The sequence below is a fragment of the Melospiza georgiana genome, chromosome 2 (assembly GCF_028018845.1).
Source record: "Melospiza georgiana isolate bMelGeo1 chromosome 2, bMelGeo1.pri, whole genome shotgun sequence".
Classification (NCBI taxonomy): Eukaryota; Metazoa; Chordata; class Aves; order Passeriformes; family Passerellidae; genus Melospiza; species Melospiza georgiana.
In genome coordinates, this window is record NC_080431.1 from 99,126,230 (window position 1) to 99,151,569 (window position 25,340).

General features: G+C 36.1%; 1 protein-coding gene across 2 annotated transcripts; it reads right to left on the reverse strand.

Annotated features, from left to right (window-relative positions):
- Positions 1 to 5,982: 5,982 nt before the first annotated feature.
- Positions 5,983 to 25,340, reverse strand: PNPLA4 (patatin like phospholipase domain containing 4). Of its 2 annotated transcripts, XM_058045786.1 has the most exons (9): positions 25,265 to 25,340; positions 24,088 to 24,374; positions 23,192 to 23,318; positions 17,543 to 17,727; positions 13,581 to 13,675; positions 13,277 to 13,412; positions 10,032 to 10,097; positions 8,653 to 8,805; positions 5,983 to 6,776 (listed from the first exon to the last, which is right to left on the reverse strand). In XM_058045786.1, the coding sequence occupies exons 2-9, from the start codon at positions 24,244 to 24,246 to the stop codon at positions 6,645 to 6,647; spliced, it is 1,053 nt and encodes a 350-aa protein (XP_057901769.1). In that variant the 5' UTR covers positions 24,247 to 24,374; positions 25,265 to 25,340; the 3' UTR covers positions 5,983 to 6,644. The 2 variants fall into 2 exon arrangements, with proteins under 2 accessions (XP_057901769.1, XP_057901770.1); XM_058045787.1 differs by lacking the exons at positions 23,192 to 23,318; positions 24,088 to 24,374; positions 25,265 to 25,340 and having other exon boundaries at positions 17,638 to 17,708.

Here is a 25,340-nt window from a genome sequence, read left to right on the forward strand (position 1 = left end):
TACATATTACTAACAATTTCGCTACTAAAATAAAAGCTATTAACAGTCTATAAAATTAATGAAGGTGTAGTTAAAATTAATTTTCACATTTCATTTTGACTGCAATATGCATGACAACTTTTAAACTAATTCAGAATAAACATTGGACTGATATCCTAGTGAAGTTAGCCATCAGTTCTCTAAACAGATGAGGTATCTGATGGAAACATTTCTACTGCCTAACAATGTCTGTTGTGCCTATTGCAACAGATTCACCAGTGCCATACAAAGTGCAAGAATAAGTTGAGAAACAAAGATATCAGCACTACCATGCAAAGTGAATGGATCTACGACCAGCCATCACGACTAGTTAATAATGGGTTTAGTCAAGTATATGAAGATATGTCAATAATAAGAAGTCTATGTGACATGGGAAGGGAGATGATATGAAAAAGAAAGTGCATGCAGCTGTAACCAAGATACGAGCACGTGTGATGATACTTCTATCAAGGCAGAAAAGAAATATACATAAAAATCTCTCCATTAACCTGGAATACTTTTTGTTCATGTATTTATTTCAAGTTAAAGAACTTTTTACTCCACACAGCTGCAAATGAAATCAGCAATAATGTATGTAACCAGCATCAAAATACTGTGAAAAACTAAAAGTATTCAAACCTCTTTTCAATGCCAAAATATCGGACCATGTATATTGGGTTTTTTCTACTTCAGACAAAAGCACAGTTATGATTTTGGTTTTTTCCCCGCTTAAGGCCGCTTCTTTGCTTTAAAAATGTAGTTCTGTAAAACAGTATCTGTGCACTGTAATGACAGATTGTCACAGAGGAATTCCTCACATGCTCCCAGGGCACTGTCTGGCATTATTTCTAACTCCTTTCATATCCCCCACATTAACAAATCTCTGCAATTCCTTCTACTCTTAGCCATTTAGCCAGCTATGCCATCTTGTAATGCACATTTTCATTCCAAATTAAAATGCCTAATGTTGTTTTAAAAGTCACATCTTATATGTTTTTTAAAGAAATATTAATTACCAAAATAATCTTGACAGGTAGGCTACATGGTATACTGCTGTAGGGCTTATTGCCATATCTGGGAACTGCACAGAAATTATTTGGATTAAAAATATGTATTTTAAACTTATCTTAAAGTGTTTAGAATAATACTTGTGGAAACTAAGGAAATAATATAACTAAGATGCATAGAAAGAGATTATCATAATTTGCATGTACTTGAGGAAACGCAGTCTTGACATAGTTAAGTATGTGTGACTTGAAGGAAATGAATTTTTTTTCACAGTCAAATACTGCAAGCTGAATACTGTGTTTCAAAATTGCCTACAATTGTAAATATGTAAAAGGAAACTTCATAGGATAAAATGGGAGGTTACAGCCTTACACTTTAATTGTGTTGTAAGAACTGATACATGCTTCTCACTGGATTCAGCTTCATCACTAGCTTTATTTTCTGGAATTCTTCCTTTCTGTAACAGTAAAAATGCCACATAATTTGAAAAAATTCATCTGTGCATTTGTTTCCTTTTGGTAAAAGTGCTGGCTAGCATCCTTAGACAAAGTGAGATATGACTTTCAGAGGGGTTGACTGCAAGCATTCAGATAGGGAAGAACAATCATGAAGTATCTTTTTAAAAATTATTATTGCTATTTTTTGGACATGGGGAATTAAACAATGGTTTTCCTCCTTCTCTATTTAAACTGGGAACTGTTTCCATTTGCAATCATACATATTCAGGCTTCCAGAGTCAGTAAATTGAATTTTAATTGTGGATGTAAATATGTAGTTAATTTCTTTTCCAGCAAAATTTATCTCTTAAGAAGCACTTCAGATTTCCTATTTTGAAACTCTTTAAAAATGAAACCCTTATTACATATAATGCAATGCCTAATTTTTAATTTTAAAGGTAAAATTATAAATTGGGTTAAATATTAAGGGGTTAAATACACTGAATGTTTATACATTTAGCATAGAGCTTAAAGGGCAGATATAGCCATCCCACCATTTTGGATGCGAGGTGTGAAGTCTGTCTGAGGCACAGATGCAGTTCTTTGAAGAAAAGAACTGAAGGCAGCAGTCACTGAACCAGTCACCGCCAAGTACACAAAGCACAAAGAGGTCAATGCAGAGCCTTTCAGCTCTGACATTTTGTCAAAAACTGACGACAGTTCATACGTAATCCAGCACACATCTAGAAGGTGCATTTAAAAAGCCTCTAATTCAGATAACTCATATACCTCATTTGGGCTCTTTTCTTTACACTTGATAACACTGCCTCCACTTCTGATCAAATGAAGGCCCTTCAAATGAAGGTCAGTGTGATTTCTGCAGTTTTTCACATGCTTCTCAGAAACGGCTGAAAGTTGCTTTGAAAGAAGTTGGACATAAACCTCCTGAAAGGTTAAAAATTCAGCAAATTCTGGGGAACTGAAAAAATGTAATATCTAATATGTTCTATCATCTGACACCAACAGCAAAGACACTACTTGTTATGCTCCAGTCAGACATCATGGGTTTTTATGGAAGTCTGCCACAGAATGAAACATCAGGACCGAATTCAGAATTAATTTAGAACACAAATTCTTAATATTAAAAGTATGAAATATCCTTTTTTTTATTTATGCTTTTTTAAAAAATGCATATTGTAGTGTTAAGAACATTAAGATTTATATGAAATATAAATGGACAACAGTAAGTCAAAGAATGACAGAACCACTGGTTGCAGGGGACCTCTGAAGATCATATATTACACCCTTACTGAAGACAGAAAAGGTTGGCCAAGACCTTGTCCAGATGGCTTTTGAGTCTCTCCAAGGTCAGAGACTTTCCTAATACTTTGACAGACCCTTTTGTGTTTCTTGTTGCCTCTGATCCTGTCCCTGGGCACCAGTGAATAGGGCCTGGCTCTGCCATCCACAGGTATTTATACAAATTGATAAGATTCCCCTGATCCTTCTCCAGGATGCACACTCACAGCTCTCCCAGGCTCTCTAGTCCTTAATCATCTGCATGGGCTTGCAGATGACTCACTCCAGAAAGTCCATAATATTCCTATCCTGGGGAACCTAGAACTGGACAATGCATTCCGGATCTGGTCCAGCATCTTCCAAGCCCACAGGAAGGACCCTCATCCTTGTACTGCTGGCAGTGATCTGCCTGATGCAGGGCAGATGCTGCTGGATCCCTTGCCATGAAAGCACATTGCTGGCTCATGGTCTTTTTGTTGTCCCTCAGTGCACCTTGGCTAAGGTACATCTGTGCAAAGCAGATGCAGGAACTCGCCCGTTTCTTTGACAAACCTGAGAGATGCTCTTCAGTGCAATTCTGCAGCCTGCCCAGACCCCTCTGGACCATGAGTACATCTTCAGCTACAGATGACTTAAAACAAGAACCTCAAGTTCTTGACCCAGTATCTGAGCCATGGAGTGAGTCTCAGGCCTCCAGGGACTGAAGGAGACAGAATTCCTGATAATTTTAGTAGGACTCAAGTTTACCTTCAAATCACTTAAATATATTCTTTCATAGGAAAAATGCAGATAAGCTAAAGGGAAATAGTAATTGAAACAGTAACTTCCAATGACTTTGTCTGGTATTAAGGATTATTTAACACACCCTCAGCTTGACTTTAACAGTAATTACAGATATCAAGATGCATTCTGTGGAAAACTGGACAGAAAACACTTCATTAGACTCCAGAAAAATATATATAATAATAGCATGCGTGCCATATAGTTTCCCTAGAGAAATGAAAGAAAATGGAAAAAAGGATTGAAATTAATGTTCGTAAGAAGAGTGAGATAGGAGGAACAAAAGTATTGATATGCATATGAAAAAGTGCTCTTGAAGAATTAAAATACCTGTCCAGACATCAGATAGCCATGGATGTACCTACATTTGGATGATGGCATTATTGCTTGGCTTAGTATTCCCAGCCAATTAGTATTTGTGTCAACTAACAAAGTAGCTTGTCTATTTACACAGTGATCTTCATTTCCAATCTCTACACATCAACAAAGGTGACCAAAGTTTTCAAGAACAGAGCAGAGTTCAGAGTCCAGTCTTCTAGGAAAACAGAGGTCTTAGAAAATATAGAAGCATTGCATTTCTGAAATATAGAAAATCCAAGAATAAGACAGTTTCCTAGGATTTGCATGTCTTACCTCTTTAAACACACTTCAGAATATATACAAACAAAACTGTACCTTAGCATATCACCAGCATAATCTGAAGAAATATCAGCACAAATATGAACATGTGCTTTGTAATAAAAAGTATTTTCATTCTCATGAGAAAATATTACTTTAGACTGTCTCATCTTCTAGATTTGACTGTGCTTGCACTAATGATTTTCAAAAGAATTCAGAAAATCTGAATCAAAAAAAACAAACCCAAAACAATGGTTTCCCAGACAACACAGCCAGCAGAACTACCAAGGTTTCAGCAAAAATGGAACCTTCTATTTAAATTATAAGTATTGCATGCAATCATCTTCATTGCAACACTTACCAACAATATCATGGTACAAAGTTAGTATGGATTTTTGCACATTTCATCTCCTTTAGCTTTTTAAGGCATTAGTAACATTTTTTTAAAAATAGTTATGCAGCCTATTTGTATAGCAAGTCCATCAGAAAACAAAATTATGTTGAGTGTAGGTTTCAGCTTCAGCCACACAAGGACTACACCTAAAACACATCTCAAAGAAGAGAAACAACAGAATCTATCTAGGAGGTATGCTTGAAATTAAAAAGCCAGTTATTTCATTGGGGTTTATTTTGACAAAGAGGTCACTAACTGATTTTCAACTCCACTTATTTAGGACCCAATAAAGAGGACTCTCTAATCTTAGGCATTTGTGAGAAAAATAAGGTGGCAAGGTTCCTTTTTCAGCACATCTGATTTATGATATTCTAACAGAAATCCCAGATATTACTCGGGACAGTTAGCTAGGAAAGATCTCTATTAACAGAAGAACTTGTGAAGTGGTAAAAACCCCCTGAACTTCCCCCATTCAAAGAGGATCATATTCACCCCTTGAAGAATACAACTATTGTAAACAGAAAACAAAATCCAAGAGGCTCTGATCTTCTTAGACATCTCAGTTCCTCTGAGTGAAAATAAGCTGTTTCAAGATTTCACCAGAATTCTAGGACAGTTATTACCATTCCATTGAATCAGAGACTTTGACCACAGCAGATGAACACGAAAAAAATTTTTTATAGCACTATCTACTGCTGCAATTCATGCTGGAAGCTATGCTCTGTACAACTGAGAATGCAAGTGGGCGAGGCACAGGTTACAAAGGCAGCTTCTTTCTAGTTTTACAGGCAAAAAATGCTATCCTAAGGTCTGGAAGTCATGCAAGCTATTCTGTACATCACTATCACTGTACACAGAACCTCACTCACGCTGTTCTAAAATGAATGTAAAGTGCTTCGCATCAGTCTTTTTTTTTTATTATCAAAAACAGTAATAAAATAATTAAATCCCTGCACTATGATTCCTAACTACATATTAATATAAATCTGGTGATTAGTTGCTGAATAGGCTCTCAAACAGCTATAAAAGATTTTTTTTTCTTAGCCACAGGTTTTTCAGTTTTTAGAAATTCTAAATTTCATACATGCTTGAACCTCCAATTTTAACTTTTTAAAACTTTATAAATCAACTTAAGCTCCACACTTATAAACCAAACACGCTTTGCTTTTACATAAACAGTTGCAGATTTTAGCATTTGGGCATTGAGACTGGAAGTCCTAAACTTAAGGTAGTCAGTACAACACGAATGTTAAAATAATAAGGTATGTGAATCCGAGTTCATTACCCACTGACTCTCATCAACTACTCTCCAGTAGACTGACAGTATATAATAAGATCATTACAGCATTCCAAGACACTTGTAAATAAACTCTTGACAGAAGTTTCAAGAAAATATATTTATTTAGTTTTGGCAGAGGAAGAAAACAATAAATATAACAATTTTTACACCCTTTTTATAAGTTATTTTAATATCACATTTCTGCTAAAAAAATTCAGGTAGTATTTAAAATTTTAAAAGAAGACATTCACTGAAGAAAGAACATTTAAAGTGAAAAAAATACATAAGAGTGCATATGTTTTATCTTCCTGTGTCTAGTACTTAATTTTTAAGACCTTTGGAACAGTGCAAGTTACATTTTAGTTCAATAACAATGTGAGCATTCAATTAATATGCAGAACTAATACACAGAAGTCTGTTACGTGAATAATACAGATGGTAATTTTTCATTATATAACATCAATTGTCCTCTCAAATAACACTGAAAAAGACCTTTCCAAATTTCTGTAATTATGACACTTTTTACAAGCTTTTTATAAATCCCACACTCAAGTCCCCAGCTGAAGCAAAATGAATCTAAGTGGAACCTCCTCAAAACAAGACATCCACCAGGCACGTCCAGCTCCTGTTCTGACATGTTTATACAGCTCCGTGGAGTGCAACTGATACTTTCTCAGCAGCAGCAGATCCAAATCCATTGGGATGCTTATTTTCATGAACAGCAACTGGGGCAGCAATCCCTGAGATTCTCTAGGATGCCTGTAGGTGTGTTTTGACAACCCTCATGTTTTGCTAATTTTCTGTGAGCTGTCTACTCAAACCAGTTTTCTTTCAATAAGAAGCGTACAGCATCATCAAAGCCATTTTGGTACAACGATTCCATTTTCTCCTGGTCTGGTGGGAACAAAGCTTGATTAAGCCTTATTAGGTTGGCCAGAGACAGCTGCAACAGAGCAAGAAGCTGTAAATTAGTTTATTAATGCAACTTATCCTGATGTGACTGTTGTGTCATCTGTTTCATGGAGCATATGGAAAATGGAAAGACTGGCATGGCTGTGTCTCCACCGGGAATTAACCACGTCCAGGGTCACTGTGAGCGCCAGCCCAGACTGGCACCAGTGCACACACACAGAGTCAAACTCACAGCATCCAAGACAGACTGGCTGCCTGTAACACTGTCCAAAGCTTCTGAAACACTTTAGCTTTGGAAACACTCCCAAAACTGTCTCACAGAGTGGTAGCTGGCACATGTTAAACTTGTGCAAGGAAAATTTTGACAACTTACTAGTGCAAACAAGCACATTCTTGGGAACATTCCCAGGCAATGTTTAACGTATGAGTACAAACGTAGCTTCTGCTACCAACAAATTAAGAACTACTCAGCATCTTAAGTGGTCACTCTGATAATGTAAAAGGATTTTGGAGCTTTATTCTTGAATAGAGATTTTATTAAATTGTTTACAACAAACTAAAGACATTATCTTTAATAACGTTCTGAACAATTTCTTTACATAATTAATACTTAGCCACATTATTATATACAATTTTTCAAAACAATATCAGAATCATCTTCATTATTTGAAGTAAGCAATTATTCAAATTCTGACACTAGGAGATGGAGAGACAGAAAACTATTCATATTCATATATAGATATATGAAGATGTGCAACTCTGCAATTTATGCAGATTACAATATTGCTGAAATGAAATTGTTCTTAGTCATCATTTCTACAGCCCTAAAAGCATAAGTGCTTAAATTTGTATAGTTTTAAATGTTGTGCCTGGGATTCTGCACAAGTTTGCACATTACCCCAGAAGCAATGTAACTGTACAATTAATTTTCTGTCTCTAGACTAAACTAATCACAAGCTCATTTTTCAGCCTCTAGATACAAAAGACAACCAAGAAATATACAGTAATTGCATATACTTCCAAGACACATGAAATCAATAATTTCATATTTTATGATCTTTAGCAAGTATTACCATGCTTAATATCTCTCTGTGAAATATTATAAAGATTCAAAAACTGGTCCAATTGAGAAAGGCATTACGTAACACTAATTTTAGTAAAATTAAGTAAACATTAAAAACTACCTAGAAAGAAAGTTTTAAACTAATTATTATTGTTAATCTTTCTTTCTAATGGAATATTGTTGACCACTTGGTCTATCACTATTCAATATTTTCTTTCAGCATGTAAAAAAAAGCAAAACTGTCGTTAAAGTTTGTGAGACAAAGGTTGCAAACACAGAAATGAAAATAACGAAAAGGCGGCAATAAAAATCAGTCTCATATTTCAACGTACAAAAATCTTTCTCCAACTTATAACAAAGCTTCTGGAAATGCATTGTAGTCACAAAAGTTCTCTTGAGCAATGCAGTGACAAGTCACTGTATATACAATTTTAAATGTTCAACTTAAACTTGTATTTTAAATTTAGTTAGAGCAACTGATTTCAGCAAGTATGAGGAAATGTTCTGTAGCTGTCCTCTCCTGAGGTATTCCACTTTATTTTTTTCTATAAATATCTTGTGTAGTCAAAGACACCTGATATGTAAAGCAAACCAAGTATTATTTACACTGAAGAGCCTGATATAAATTGCTCAATTTTGTACTAGATCAATGCTTTTCAAACTTTCTTCTTTCTTCTATATTCTCCTTTCCTTGTGTTTAAGAAAAGGTTTACCTCCATTTGCAAAACAGAAAATGCCAAAACTTTATATAGGCTGATATATGAGCAGAAAAGAAACCCTTAAATAGGAACACAACTTCAGAAATACTTTTTAGTGTTTTTAAGTTAATAAACAAGCAACTTACCATCATATCTTGTTTTGCTAATTTGACATACAGGTCCACACGCCCTTTATCTTGTGGACAGATATCCAACCGACCGCTGAAAGGGGAAATCGTCACCGTTCTTCCAACAGGCAAGATAGGAAGGCCATTGGTAAGGCCACCATCAACCCACTTCTATTGGAAAACAAATATTTTCAAAGTAACACCAGCACAGTATGATCACAATGCAATATTTTACCCTTTTTGACCCTCCCTCCTTCACTCTCAAGAAAACTTACAAGTTTCCCTCTAAGAATACAATGAAAAAGCTTCTGTATGTGTCAAATATCAAAGAACTGACAATGCACACACAGAGATTTGAACCAATGAGCATTTTACACAAGGTACAAATTTGGTGTAAAGTATTTATCAAGCTACTTATAGACGTTTTAGTTAATTAAAAAATAAAATGCCCCATATGGAATTTTTCTCAATGCACATGTAAAGACAAGACTGTTAATACTACACATAATGTAACAGATATTAATTATATAGCATATACTCTTCTAAAACATTATTCTGATTGACAGCAGGAGCTGTACGATCTGTATGTGCCAGTACTCTGACTGCAGAAGCTAAACCACAAATGACTCCTCTTCTGTGATTTTTCTTCCAGAGCCTCATTTCTTCTTACATACACTGCACGAGACAGCAGTAGCTGGAAAGTGGAAGGTAAAGGTGGAAAGGAGCTGAACAACTATGGCATAAGAGGGAGCAGACCTAATCCTGCTGCAGGAGTTGAGCAGAGTGAAGAATGAGATCTAGGGGCCAAATCCCATTCCAATATAAACAGGACAGCTGTGACATCTCTTGGTAATGTATTTATACCTTCCTATTTCTTTCTGTGTTACAGGCATAGGCCAAAATTCAACAGGGGTCTGCTGGCTAATTGGATTCACTGACACCATCCATGAGGTCTGTTGAGCAGATGCATCACACTGATCAGCTGATATGTATTGCTGTATCTGTAATTACAAAGCTGACAAGCTTTCTGATATAATGACTGCCTAGCTAGCAGCAAATACATATGATTTTGTGGGGCTTTTTGGCAGGGGGTCTGTGGAAGTTACTAAGGTTCTAGAGGCATCATTTGTATGAATGGGGAAGTGAAGTATCATCTATTTCTCATAAGGAAGAAATAGCCGTTTTCACGCTTTTAAAATTATTCCTTAAGTGTTCATATGTTTATGTAAGAGAAACAAAGAATCTGTAGGAGCTAGATTAGAGTAAAGACAACTGTAAAAAGGTGTTCATATAAAAATACAAAATATAGTATTGAGGTTGCTTTCCCTTAAGATGAAGTAATTACACCATAAATGAAAAACATTTAAAAAGAAAGTTCGTAGCTCATGAAAAATTACCTGTCCTTTAAATTCCACTGGCTTAATTCCTGCATACACTGGTATAAAACTACTTGCTAGCAGGACCTAGAGCAAAGAAAGCAGAAAGAATAGAGAAAAAATAAGGCAAAGGAATTTAGAACTAATACATATTTCCATGCATATTTACCAGTCAATATATTAGTTTTACATAAATCCACTGTAATCTCAAAATGTTGTGGTATGTCAAAATGTGAATAAAATTATTCAATAGGGTTTGATTTTTTAAGACTTCACAGTGATAACTGTCTAAACAAAATATCAAATATTAACTCAATTATTAATGTGATTTAAGAGATTCAACTTAGTTTTGCACAATTTGAAGTAATCTGTGGTTTTCAAGAAATTAAATATGCAGATGATGAAAAAAAAAAACAGTTTAAGAAGAAGCTGGCCAACCCATTCTGCTGGCATATTAAAATAGTGTTTACTTTTCTAGTCCGATTTTCGAAGTTATAACACCATGAATATCCTGGATTTTCACATATGTATTGGTTTTTTTTACCAATGTAGTATTAACAGACTACTATTTCCCCTACTGTAAGGCTTCATTGCTGTTTATAGCCATTCTTGATTTTTATTTTTATTTTAGACCAGGTCACCTCTTATCTCATGTACAGCTGTGCAAATAAATATACCTTTCTATGAATTCATAGCAATGCCTCTGAGACAGTGTGGGTATCTCTATACCTGTGTATCCACCCACACATATATAAGCAACCAGCATACAGTATTTCCAGGAGAAAAGGTAAATGCATGGAAAAAGTGCAGTATGTCAGAATTTTTCATTCTGAATTTTTCATTCACTCAGCTAAATAGGGTGGATATGCACATGCTTGTGTGGTGGCACTGATGACCAATCTGGGGAACAGAAGCAGGTCATAAACTGGTGCATACACTGTGTGAAAGATGAAGAGGTGCAGAAAAAAAAAATTACAATCCATAGAGATTATGTAAGAAAATGCCTGAGCTTTTTTGGCTAGAATTACTTTTACAAAATTTAAGCTATTTTAATATCAGGCTCTTCTGTTTCCCTAACAAGTTTTTAATAAAGACTGTATACGTATATGAAGTCTTCAACTTCCACTCTGAGAATGGTTTTCCTGCCTATTCATCTCCTAGAGATGCAGAGCTTTGTCTGAGCTCATATAAAAAGGCTCTCTGTTTTCTAAAGTGAAACTGCAGCTATTTCTCTACCAAGCAGGCCTTTTGCTCACAAAAGTCTAAAACAAGATTCCCAAATCCTAATATCAGCCTATTCCCCAGCCCTGCACCTTTCCTCCTCTCTTCCTCGACTTCATCTCAATGACTGGTCCTTCTAAACTAAGAGAAATGCAGAAAAAAGATTTAGTGAATGGAGTAAAAACCAGGTGACTCCTGCAAAGTTTGATTTCTTTTCAAGAGGACTTGAAGAAAGCAGTTGTTCTTCTTAAAAAGTCACTGAGATCTCCTGAGTGAGGAGAGGCAGGATAAGTTTGAAAAACAAACACTTTCAGTGTTTCCCACCAGTGTGGACTTCTAGGCACTATCTTACTTTCCCAAACTAAATATACCAGAGTTCTGTGCCTTGCTCTCCCACAAACACACAGATCATGATTCTCTTCCCCCTCACTCCAGTTTAAGAACTGCAAGCCTACAAATGCTGATACAAGATGATTGTTTTATGGGAAGTCTACTTAAAAAATGGGAGATTACTACCTGCCTTTCCAAGTCCACAGGAAATAGCAAAAAAAGATAAAAGCTTAACATTGCAGGAACACACATTCATTTTAGTCATTATGAAAGACTTTTGGAACTATAAGGCTTGGTTGTTAAGCATTGAAGTTGAAAGATTTCTGGCAGGGGGTGCAGATGTTTTGCTGCTTTTAAAACAATCTGCCCAGCAGTACCTTTATCCATGCCTTGGCTGTAGGTCATGCCTAGGCATGATACAGTAAAATAACCTAACACAAGCTCTACCCTCCCTGATCCTGTGGCAGCCACCAGCACTCAGAGAGGTGGACTCATGATACAGACAGAGCTGAAGGCATGCACAAAAACAGCTATTAGGAGCTGGACTGAAAGATCAGACAATATGAATATATTCCAATGAGCAGTTATGTGTAATTTTATTGCTATTATTCCAACCCACCCTACTGATATCATTGAGAACAAAAGAATAGAACAGCAATGGCTACATCAATGAAAGAACTATTGAAATACTAGTAAAGTGTACATATTTCCAAGGTCATCCTGATGCTTCTCATTTTCTCCAGGTTAGAAAATTTCACTGAAAAAGCACATAAAGAATAAAAATCTCCACACTTGCTGCTATTGCATACTATAGCTAGAAACAACAGTGCATAACTTGAGATAAACTCTTCACATAATTATATTTGCATGACAAAGTTCAGTAAATTGAGGACTACCCATGTAGAATATAATAGGGTCAAAATTTTAAAAAATATACTTTAAAGGCAAACTCCCAAAGCACACTTTGAGGTTTTGTTAGTAAGTGTCATTTTTTTGAAGTGGTAACTATAAAGAATTTGCTCTAAGTATCCATGAGGATAGAGAAAGAATTCCTTCTTATACTATTTCATCCTTTATTCTGATACATCTTATTATGTCTTCCACTAAGATACAATCAATTACTAGAAAGAACGTCTGCTTCACATGCATCTGAATTGCTCTTACCATCTCTTTTCAGCTTATGCATACAATCCTCATCCAAACTTAAAATGTGGCATTCAGATGAAGAGAAGGACAGTGAAAGATACACTTTACAGCTTATATAAAGTACTTAGCATTACATTATAGGTATCCACAAGCACCTGTAGGAATTGTTCAATTTTTTTAAACTTCCTTTACTTTCTTTTGTGATGAAACAATGATATCAGTAAAGTAAGAGATGCAAACATTTTTACAATATTTTGAGATTTTCTACTGTGTTCTCATATACTGCAACAATTAGCTACCTGTTACTTTCAGAAACACTCTGCCTACAAGATAGACCTTGAATAACCAATGAAGGAAACACACACAACAAATACATTTTAGCAAAATTTGTGAAGCTATAGGATCGAATTCTGCTTTAAACATTGTTTATATTATGGTTTTAGCACCACTGGGAGTAGCATGGTTACCTGAATAAACCAGTGATTTTACTGTACAATTAATAATACACCCTTAAGCCTTGAAGAAATCTCTGAGTTTGTATTTACAACTGCCACATTCAACATGATTACCTTAATGACGTCCTCCCTGGAGGCAAAATTTGAAACCAAGTGATTTTCCCCACTCTTGGAGTTGGTGACTGACACATAGAGCCGGTTCTCAGCTATCTCATGAACATCAGGAGGAAGAATAGACTCTATGCCCTCCCTAGAGGAAAGAAAATGCTCAGCATTACCCACCAGTATTACTTAAAAGCCTTGCAAATGCATTAGGGGTGAGCACCCCACAGCACAGCAGAAATATGCACCCTCTCAATTTGCATTTGGAGAGCTCTCTAACACAAAAATGATCTTGGAGAAGCATTAAGATAGGTACCTAAGTGTTTTCATAAAATCATAACCAGGCGTTACTGCACCAAAGTTCAATCTTCTGACTTCCTGTGCAAATCCATAGGCAAAGTGCTTACATTTCTGGAAATGAAAAGCATTAACCATTAGGGATGTTTAAGTGATGGGAACCATGTTTAACTGCAGTACCTAAAATATACTAGAGGCTAAAGCTTTAATAAAAGAGTTATTAGATCAAACCGAAGGATTGTCCCATGTGTGCTTGGTTTGTAACAAGACATGCATAACAAAATGTTGATCTTTTGCTAAGGATTAATTTGTAAGAAAAAAAAATCCCTATTGAAAAAAAATAAATAAATAAACTCTGAGAATAGCACTCCAACAACCAAGCAAAGTTAAAAGCTATTTTTCTATATACTACCACTGCTAAATAATCAGTTCCCTAGATCATGCCATTACAAGAACAATCACTTAGTTCAAACCCTAAAGCCACCTTTTATTTTAAGGTCTGTTTCAGAACTTAAACTAGACAGAAGTACCTTAAGATGCTTATAAGCAGTAAGAAAAATAAAAAATACAGCAATTTCTTCTCACTAAAGCAAAAAACAGGGTACTAGCAAATACACATATTTAATTAATAAAATACTATGGAAGTATTTAATTAATGGAAAACTCAGATGGGTGATACAGAAAGAAAATACACATCAGAAAAACAGGTAACAGATTCCTGCACAGAGAACCTTTTACACAAGCTGAAATGCCCAGCATTAATGACTGCAAAAAATAGCCTTAAGCATGAGTCACAAGAATTCCCAAGGGACAGTAAAAGAATTGGTATAATTTATTTCTAGCCATAATATTCTGCAACAATGAATTATGATCCTAAGTGCTTAACACTCACTATTCAATATTTGTAATCCTTTTCTTATCCTTTCATGCAGGCTTTTCTAATGATTTTAGAGACTTGGAAAAAAACTAAATTCAATCTCATGCAATCTTCTGAAACTGGTACTTTATAAATTCACCCACATTCACCCATATAACCACACAAATAAAAGATAGTTTGAGTTTCCTGGATTATTAGGTCTGTGCATAAAGAACAAATATGTTGTTAATAACAAAAATCAATGACTGAGTGACTAAGTAAAGGATAGGGAAAAAAAAAAAGGAGAGACATGAATGTATCCCACCAAGGAGGAGAATACAGAATACATTGAAAGAAAACAAGGAAGGAGGTAGGTAAGGATTAACATGTGATCAGAGCCACGAAGAAATTAAACTTCCTCACACCACATGTATGACAAAGCACTCAGCTAAGCAAAAGGCAGAAATGTAGTTCTTGCATCCACTTTCTTTATAGAGCCTTTGAATAAATGCATCAAAAAGTTCACTAAGAGGTGCATACCTCTTAAAGAAACAATTATTTGTGATACTTAGCTTCACATTGGTTGGATTTGCACCTTTACCCCAGGAGATACTTGCCATTGCCAGCTTAAAGCCAAGTAAGGCAGATTCAGATACTTCTCTCTATGACTGCAAAATAAATCCACAAAACCCTACACAGAAGCACCTCAGAACTACTATCCCTGTATCTAAGATGCTTAAACAAGGTTATGGGGAGCTAAGAGTACCAAACTAGGGAAATGACAGAAAACTACTTTCCACATTACAAGTTCCAAGAATGTACTGTACCTAGAGTCTCAATTTCTGCTCTGTAAAGGGACAACTTCTTACAGCTATGATTGTTTGAGAATCTGAGTGCTATAAGCTTTAAACAATACATCTACATGTTAAATAATCACTGAGGTCATGTTTAGAAATTGTAACTGCTTGTATTGAATTAAGCAAACTTGATATCAAACATGACCAAGGTAATTTTACAATAAATAGTTATTTACCAATAACTAAATAAGCCTACTTAGAATTCTCAAGTCCCACACCTTTACAAACAGTGACAAAAATTCAATATATGACAGAAAAACATTTGGAAACTGTCTTAGAACAGCAACAGTCAAAACAATAAATCTTCAGCGCTACATTCTCTCCAAGATAAGGACAGGTTACATTACAGCTTTGAGACTAGAAGATACAGAAAGTCCTAATTATGGCTTACCTAACATTGTCATCTCTGGGGGGGAAGTGATGGAGGGAAGAAATAAATAATTAACTGATTAGGAGCTACACTTGTGGATCTAAAATATTTCAAGCTAGAATCATAGTAAAGATAATAATATAATTATCCTGATATTAAAAGTTAATTCTATTCAGTAAAGAAAACTGCCTTTACTTAAATTCCATGAGAATTAGAATTATTCCCACTGACAAAAGAACTCTAAATTTCCCATTTAAACACTGTAACAGAATAATTAAAAAGTACACAAAAAATAAAAGGACTAGAAAGTCCATGAAGCTTTGTTTAGCTTACAATAATATGACAAAATTTCAAGGAAAAATACAACAGACTCAATGTAATATACACTTAGCTTCCACATACAAAACCTAAAAACTATTCTAATATTTTTACTTAGAAAGATCTTTGTAAGTTGGACCAGGCTGAGAACAAGAACTCATACCCAGGGTCTGCAATAAGCAGAAAAATTTCCTTGGGCTAACAAAGGGCTGCCATGCTCACCACAGAGGAAATTAAAGTCAGAGGTATACATTATACCAGGCAAACTTGAAACTGAACCACCAGTCAGAGGTGACAGAAGGGGAGAAATGCCTGCACAGAATACAAGGAGGTTTTCTCCACAACAGAGAGGACCTTGCCTAATACCAAGTCATATAAAGAATGCTTGCAGGGGAGTGGGATGGGGGAAAGAAGCCAGGGAAAAACCAACTGCTGAAAGAAGTACTGCTGCAAGCTGAGTTCATATCCCAGCAGAAACAACCAACAAACAAACAAACAGAAGATCAGTGGCAAAGTGGGGTTTTGCTGGGACTATTATTTGAATCACATAAAATGAAATAAGCAAGGCCTAGAGGAATTATCCAATGCTCACTTGGAACAAAATATAAGTGTAACTTAGATGAAAAATCTAACAGCCTGTTTTTCCCACAATAATGAAAAATAGTAAAGAAATATTTTTCATTTGGCAATCCTGGTCCTCTACATTTATTAAGGCAAAGTCACTACCGACAGTTCAGGATGGCAACGCAGCCTTAACCTGTGGGGAAAACCAATCAAACAGACACCAAAAAAAAAAAAAACCCTAACGCTCTCCAAGCAAACAGACACCAAAAAAACTACCAATGCTCTCCAAGCAAAGACACCCAAAAACCCCTAATGCTCTCCATGGAATCTGTAACATTGCAATCACTGAACAGAACCTTGGTGTCTCTGCAGGACACCACAGGCACTGTGAGAAAGGAGTGGCATCTCTGGAAACAAAACAACCCAGATGCATGTCAGAACAGAACGCTGTGAGGGTTAATCCCACTGGCTGCTATTAAGGCATGGGCTGAACTGAGTCTAAAGGAGATGCAAAAGCCTTTAATGCTGTTCAGTGGAGGACAGGCACCAAGAAAAAGATCTGAGCAGGTGGGAGCTGTTTATGAAGACACACTCCATCTGCCATTTTCACCTCCTTTCAGAAAAGGTTAGAAGGGTGGTGCTATGCACTTGCTTAGCAAAGCCTATCTCTAACTAACAGAACAATGATTCCCTTTTAATGTAACATCATTAAGTATACATTTTGGTATATTAAAGTATATCTTTTGCTTACAAATTAAGATTTACACACATGAGATTTATATTTACCCAGCTTAAAATACAAGGTTCATATGAAATATTTTTATCATTAACATTTTTCCTCATGAGTCACAGATACGGTTAATGAAAACATGATACAAGAGTCCGGTTCCTAGCAAGCAACAAGAAGAAAAAAAGAAAGACACAAAACATTTTAATAAACTTAATGGAAGATGATCATAGACAAAAATGTCCTTTGAAAATTATCATGGCCTATACCTACGAGTTTATAAATTTACCTCTATATTTTCTGGCACTGCTAACAAGACAGCGGCAGCCAGAGATCCCGCAGAAGCTCCCGCAAAAGCTTTCACATCTCTCAGTAACTTCTTACCATGCCTGTGGAAAGCAGCTGCTGCCCCCAAGTGGTAAATGCCCAGAAAGCCACAAGCTGCAAAGGACAGGTTGATGTGTCTCATCTGGGCTGTGGAAATAGTGTGTCACAGTCAGTCTTTTGCAATTTCTCTCGCAATGTACAGTTAATTTTCTTGCATAACGTACTCTAACTATATAAAAAACCGCAAGTTATTTGAGAACAGTAAAAGCTTTTGATTACTAAATATATCAAACCATCAGCAGTTAGTTTAGCATCTCCAAAACTGAAAACAACTCTAAAATAATCCTTAGTACCCTTTTTTAGTAAATCAAAAATATATAATTTATATATAGCATAAATACATACTTTCATCTGATTTGTCAAAGAGTAGCTACACAAAAGTTATTAAAAAATACCTTGAAGGAACAACCATTGTTAGCCACCTTTATCAAAAAATCAAATTAATTATTAAACTGCTGGTTACTCTCTCATCATGTAGTGACAGGACTGGGAAAACAGATTCAAAGTGAGAGAAAGTTAAGATTTGGATATTAGGAAGGAATTCTTTACTGTGAGGGTGGTGAGGCACTGGAACAGGTTGCCCAGAGATGGATACCCCATTTCTGGCAGTGTTCAGGGCCAGCCTGGATGGGGCTCTGAGCAACCTGGCCTAGTGGGAGGTGTCCCTGCCCATGGCAGGAAGGTTGGAATGAGATGATCACTGAGGTGTCTCACAACCCAGGGCATTCTATGATTCTATAATCACACTCCCCCTTACACAAGCAGAGTTCTGAATCCATTATAATTCTCTAAAAGAGGAATTTTTTCCTGTCATCTTTGAAACTCATCTCCTTACTAGAATTATTAAGAGACTTTTTTTAAACTAGTAATTAGTTTAAAAATTAAACAAACATAAAGAATATTTTTGCTACTATTAAAGTAAGAAGGAATTAAAAAAACCCCACAAAGTAAAATACAAAGTACTAAATGTAGGAAAACACACACACACTCCAAAGGTGTCCAGGATAGAAATTTAAATTTAACAAGAAAACCCCACAAATAGGGAGCATAAGTTCAGATTATCAGGGATAGTTAATTAAACAAACAGAACACTGTGCAATTTATTAGCTCTTCTATTTCTGTAAATAACTACATAATGAAAGCAAGACATTCTACAGATTGTATTTTACAGATGTAAGAGATACTGTACACATTATCTTAGTATTGAATTAAAAATAACACCCTACTGTACTTGGGTTCATCTCAATATGAATGGGAATAAAGGACAGAAACTGTTATATCAGTCCCAACGAAGACAGGCAAACACCACATTTTTGTTCAAGATACCTCTTCATCTCTGAAATGGGAAGGCCAGGAAAGATGAGGAGAAGAAACAGCTTCCAAAACCATTAGAAAAATGCCAAACCCAACTGCTTTACCTACAGCATGATTAAAATCAGACCTTATGATGTGACCAGGGTTTGCTATTTTACTGAGACAGGAACTCATCGTGCCAGGGAATTATTTGGTGCACCAGTTAGTCTGCTAAAACTCACACTTTATCAACTGTGCTGGAAACGCTTCCATACCCACTTGTAAGTAGGAATACCTGTAACCTGTAACAAATCTAACATATTTGTACTCATAGAAAGTAATAGAGGTTGGCTCTTGCTGTTACAATAGGAGAGAAAGACATTTAGAATGAAGAAAGTGATAAATTGATTTACTATTTTTGCAGAAATGGATCTATTAATTTAAAGAAAAATTCGTGTACTGAATAGAAGGTAAAAGACTTCACTCAAGATGCTACAGGAAAATAACAACCACAACTCTACTTTGTTGGTTTTTTTTAAATAGAGTGGAAGAAAACTAAAACAGTCTTTGAAGTATGATACCACAATATGCTTCCTTTCAGGATAGTTAAACTCTTGGGAGTTAAACCAGCTGCTGCAGCTGACTCCAAACCTTGTACAAATGAGGAGCAAAGATGCATTTGCACCACAGGCCACTCTGACAAAAAGGGGAAGCTGGTTAAAGCAACTGCATTCTTATGCAGGAATTGAAGAATCAACTCCCATTTCTATGCAAAACAGATCTCAAGATCAAGACACTTCTAATATGAAGCACTATATGAAATAAAGATTATGTTTACATAGCTGATTGGTCAAAAAGTATGCAAAGTACAAGTTCACAAATACAAAGAATTACCTCTAAGGGACCCATGTAATGTAACTAAGAAATGCAAATGTAAGATAATAAGGTTATGTAAATCAAAGTAAGTATATGGATGCTTATGTACATGTAGACACAGATTTAAACCTTCTACTAGGCTAATACTGCAAAAAAGTATCTCTCCCTGCTGGAAAATAATTAAATGTTCACAAATAAAAGAGAACCACAAAAGAGTATCTAAAGCGTGGTTACAGTAAAAACTTAAGATTAAAAGCCTTTCTTAAAAAGAAAAATACCCTACAAATGTGGAAGAAAACTCATACTTCACTGTGTAAAGAAGGGCCAGGTACATTTTCTCTAAAGCAAAAACAGAAAAGGAGGTTATGTGAACTGAGGAAACTATTTGAATCTCAGATCAAAAACCACAGAACTTATCTGACTAAAGTCAGATATCCATACCTCCTCTTACACACCTTCATGAAGAAATTATAGTCTCTTAGACAAGCTCTGGTCTAATTATCATCTACTGGGAGTTACCACTATTCTCTTTTCAGTGTCTGGATACATGGCATTCACTCTTTCATGTGAGTTAATTTCCTACCACTTAGATCCCACATTTTCCTGACTCCTACCCAAGAGACAGAAAAAGATTATTGAATGAGTATTCACATTAGTTACTTGACTGACAAAAGGATTCAGTGAGAGAACACACAAGAAAAAAAACAGCACTAAGATTTCAAGTCAAGGAATACAGTTCAAGAATCCTGCTTGTCTACTACACTCTGTGAAGAGTAGATTAATTTCAAGTCCAAAAAGATTAAATTATTACAACGTAAAAAAAAAAAGTGATTTTTTTACTTTTAGTGAACAGAAGTACTTGGCCCACTGGATTCAGATGGCATACAATTCACTGTTTTACAGAGTCCCCAAGAGAACCTCAAATTAAGAGTAGCAATAGCATAGCTGGGGTACCCAGACTAATTAGGGTAAATCCCCAGGTATACATGAAGTATTTGTCATATACAAAAAAAAATTTTAAATTCCTCAGTGCAAATGTTAATTGGCAGGTGACATTCATGCTCAAATGACAGATCCACTGTTTCCATCTAGTTCATGACTAAGAAATGGGTTATGCATATATACCCATCAAACCTTTTAATTATGTAAATAATGAGTGGGGAAAAAAATCCTACATCATTCGAGTGACTTCTTGCCCAACATTCTTATGCTTAAAACATGGTCAGCTATGAGATCAAATTTGGTTGCTCAGGGCTTTACCCAGTTAACTTGAAAATCTTGCAATGTTTAGCTCCTAGCTAAACATTGATACCTAGAATTTGTCAGTTGCTGGGTGAAACAATCAGGTCTTCTTTCATTTGTTCAGAATATTAAACTCAGCAGAGTATTGCAAAAACCCAGCATTACAGAGAAGAAACAGAACATTATTATCTTCAATCCTGCATCCATCTGCAGGTAAGTGGGTGGAACTGAGGCCTCTTCAACAAACCTGTAAAAAAGCACTTAACCTACAAAGGATGCAGATGACAAAGATGAAACAGATAAATAAGAATCATGATTCTATAAGGAACTACTGCTCCACAGATACAGTTAAGCAATGCTGATTCACCTTGCAAACAGATCTCTGAATAAGAGGAAAATAAATATAAGAAAGCATTTTTAGATTAATGTCTTGTAAAATCAGAAAGGAAAGTAATAGAAAACTGGACACTTCAAAAAGAATTCTTGCAAATACATCATGGCATCATTCGATTTGCAAATTATAATGGTGTATTTCAGTCAAAGCATGATTCAAAAATCTCTTTTGCTTTGATGACATGAAAGATCCCTGCTGTTTTGATCAAAAAAAGTATAGTATGATTATAAAACTCCAAAGAGGAAACAGAGAGAAATTTAATTAAGTATACATTATGACTATTCCCTGACCTTTTTTTAAAGAATAACAGAAATAGGGCATAGTCACATGTGGACACAAGCCCCTTCCTTCACCTGCTGGAGCAGAGAGCAGAAATCTTGCTATCTTAGAAAGAGTATGAAACACCTGTTTTACAAGACTTCAAAACAAATATTCTTAGAGTTTAACATAAATTGTGACTATTAAGGATATTAACACAAAGTTGTCATGTTGGCATGTCTTAAGAAAATGTTTCAATGAACCTTGAAGATGGACAAGTACATTTCAGCTGGACAGTGCACATAATGTATGACATAAACAGGACAGAACAAACACTTCTGCCACTGCTTTTCAAAAAATATTGCCATCTTACATGATTGGCAAAATTCAAAACAAAGATTTCAACAGGCCAAGGGGATAGAAATGCTTCTGTTGTCTGCAAGAGAAAAAACAGAAGCGTAAGAAAAAATACGTTCACAAAGAACACTGGGGCTGTTCAGTTTCATTATTTTGCAGATAATAATGCAGGAGCATTCAGGAATAAACATAAACCTAAGAGTTCCCTTTAAAAGATTACCACATCTGCAGGGAAAAAACAACCCACTGGTGATTAAAAATCTCTGAGGGGTGGGGGCGTTTCTATTTACTCAGCAGTATTGCATCCTTTTGTAATGCAAACCTTTGAGGGAATGTATGTAAAAAGATAAAGCTGTACAGAAAAATTATGATATAGTACCACACAGCTTTCTGAGGACAACTTATTGTCTTCCTGATCGTCATGCACATGAAATAGCACAACAGTTTCTCACAGGGCTGCTTCCTGAGCAATGTAATTAAATAAACATTGTACCATCCCAGTGTCTTAACCTGTCATAACCACCTCCATGTCATCCCATTTGTAAACAAAAGCTGAAAATGCCAAAGCAACTGAGTACGAACACCTTTACAAACAAAATCTAAATATACATAGAATACAAATGACCAAGCACCCTGAAGCACAGGAGCTAAAATGTATCATGCACAACACCACATCTGAGGATAAGTTATTAGCAAAGAGTGCCAAACAAGCAGAGTCACAGAAAAAACAAACAGCTTAGCTCAGCAGCACTGCTAAAATAAAGGTCATGAAGGTAACTACTAATTTATCTGAATCAAAAATCACCACTGACACAAAAATCTTTGTTTTTTCACATTTCTAATGGGGAAAAAAGTGCACTACCACAACAATTCACAGCCTTCAGTGAATATAAGAGTTTGATGAATTTGAAGAAGAAAAATAATAAGTACATAATCTAACCAGCCATTAAGAACCTTAAGAAAATCGTGAATCTTTGCAAACTATAACATTTACATATAATCCCCTTAAAATTAAAAAGAGAAAGACATCACACAACACAAAACTTTCAAATTAAGATTCTAAGATTCTAGACCTTGACACTTAAGATGTCAACAGAGGGGCAGGGAAGAGGGTGGCAAAAAGTTCAATACCTTGTAATGAATGTTGTCTTCCATCACATACTCCACTGGGACTTTTTCCAACAGCTATTTTGGTTTCCTCTGCACTAGTATCCATTTTTCTATCAACTACGGATTGTTTATCATTTACCTTGGAAACCTGCAATCAGAGAGTCAGACATATTAAGATTAAAAAGGAAAATAAGAGTAATATTATTTGACAGTAATACTATTTGACATTATTTGACAGTAACTGTTAAGTCATCTAGATTAATTTCGCAATTGCTCAGCCAACACGAAATGAGTTCAAACCTCAATGTTCCACAACTTATGTCTGCAGCAATTTATATTTTAAAGATGAATTTCAATAGATATCGAAAAACACTGCCAATTGGATATGCCAGTATCAGAAATGAGATTTTTTCCTTTACCACTATTTTTATTTACATCTACAGATTTTTTTATAATCAAACTCTTCTGTTTTTATCCTCCCTTACCAATACACTTCCTCCCTAACCTCTGCTGCACTACTTGGCATCTGTAAGTAATTTTTCAGAGAATTCTGGTCCTATTCCTCACGTAATGATTGTCACTAACTAATCAGCCTGTCAGTTATCCTGCTCTACTATCTAGAGTACAGTTTGAAGAAAGTGAATGTTTCTCCCCAACTCAGAACTATCTACGGTTTGAAGAAAGTGAATGTTTCTCCCCAACTCGGAACTATCAGACTCAAAAATTCACTCTGAAACACTGGTACTCCAGCACTTACTGCTGCCTGCCCCTTTACCTTGATAAACTTGAAGGCACCTTAAATTCATAATTAATGCTGCAAAATCAAAAGCTTAGCTCTGTAGAGTCTGAACTAAATTATTTTATCACTGTATTTACGCACACCACTTATGTCTTTAGAGAATCACAAAAATACTTACCTGGAATTTAACCCTGTTATGTGGCACTCCTAAAGTGCAATAGCTTGGAATTCCAATCCAGAACTGCCACGTTTTGGGAAACATGCAACTACACAGTTGGCCTTCTTTCATCTGGAGCAACAGTATTTGAGCACTACAAAGCCTTTTGACAGTCCACATTTTAGTAAAAGGGATCTCTGGATCCAGATGATATGGTAATCAAATAGATACTCGCAGTAGCTGGTTTACTATGAAGTTACCAAAGAAGCCATAAAAGCACTCAGCAGAAACTTTCTTTTAAGCATAACCTGTTTAAAAGACAGTACAAAAAAAAAAAAAAAAGGAAAAGTAGTTGAAAGGCTCTCATCAAGGTCCTGATATTGTAACAAGGCCTTTCTCACACCCACCAACCCGAAAACACAGAGGCATCAATAGCGAAAAAGTTTTGTTCAGCAGTTCCTCTCTCTCCCTCTCACCAGCCCCCATCTGGTACTGTGTTGTTCACCACCGACTATAAAGTCAATTGTTCATTTCACAGACAGGAAGAACTAAAATTGTTAATAACAGAGAACCCCAAACAAACAAACTCTCCCTTAAGATTAACAACGTGAATACACTGCTCCGTCTACCTGAGCTGAAAACTGTGTATGCAGTGATCCAGCAACTTCAACTCGCTCAGTAAAACAAAGTGCCGATGCCAAGATCCCAGTAAGAAGAGACTCTCCAGCATGCTGGCCGGTACAAGGCGAGCCTCATCATCTTCTCTGTTACTAAGATAGCACAGGGCTTACTCACACACCCGGTGCAAGCCTGGACCATAAAGAAAAATGTACGGAATTGTGCTCGTTCAGATGAAAAGCAGGTTCCTGCCTGACCACCACTGCAAATAACCCTATTGTGACCCTGTGGCAGCGAGCTCTCGGCGGAACACTGCCAACTTCCAACTTAACCCCAAACAACAGGGAAGTGACTTAAAGGCGCTCTGTTTCATCTTGTGCGCCTGAGATCAAGCCTGTGGTGTACCTGGATTTCTCCTACCACCACTTTTGTGCCGCAAACAACCAAAACAAACAAGCGAAACAGCCGCAAAAGCGAGACAAGTTTTTTTTAAAGCTAGCAAACACAGAACGTGAAGTGACAACCGCGCGGCGTACAACGCAAAGTGCAGCCACTGCGCCTTCCAACCTTGGACACTTACAGCAAGCGGGCGATTCCTGGGCGGGACACGGCCCTCCAGAGGCCAGGCACCTCAACCCCGTCCCGATCGCCCGCTG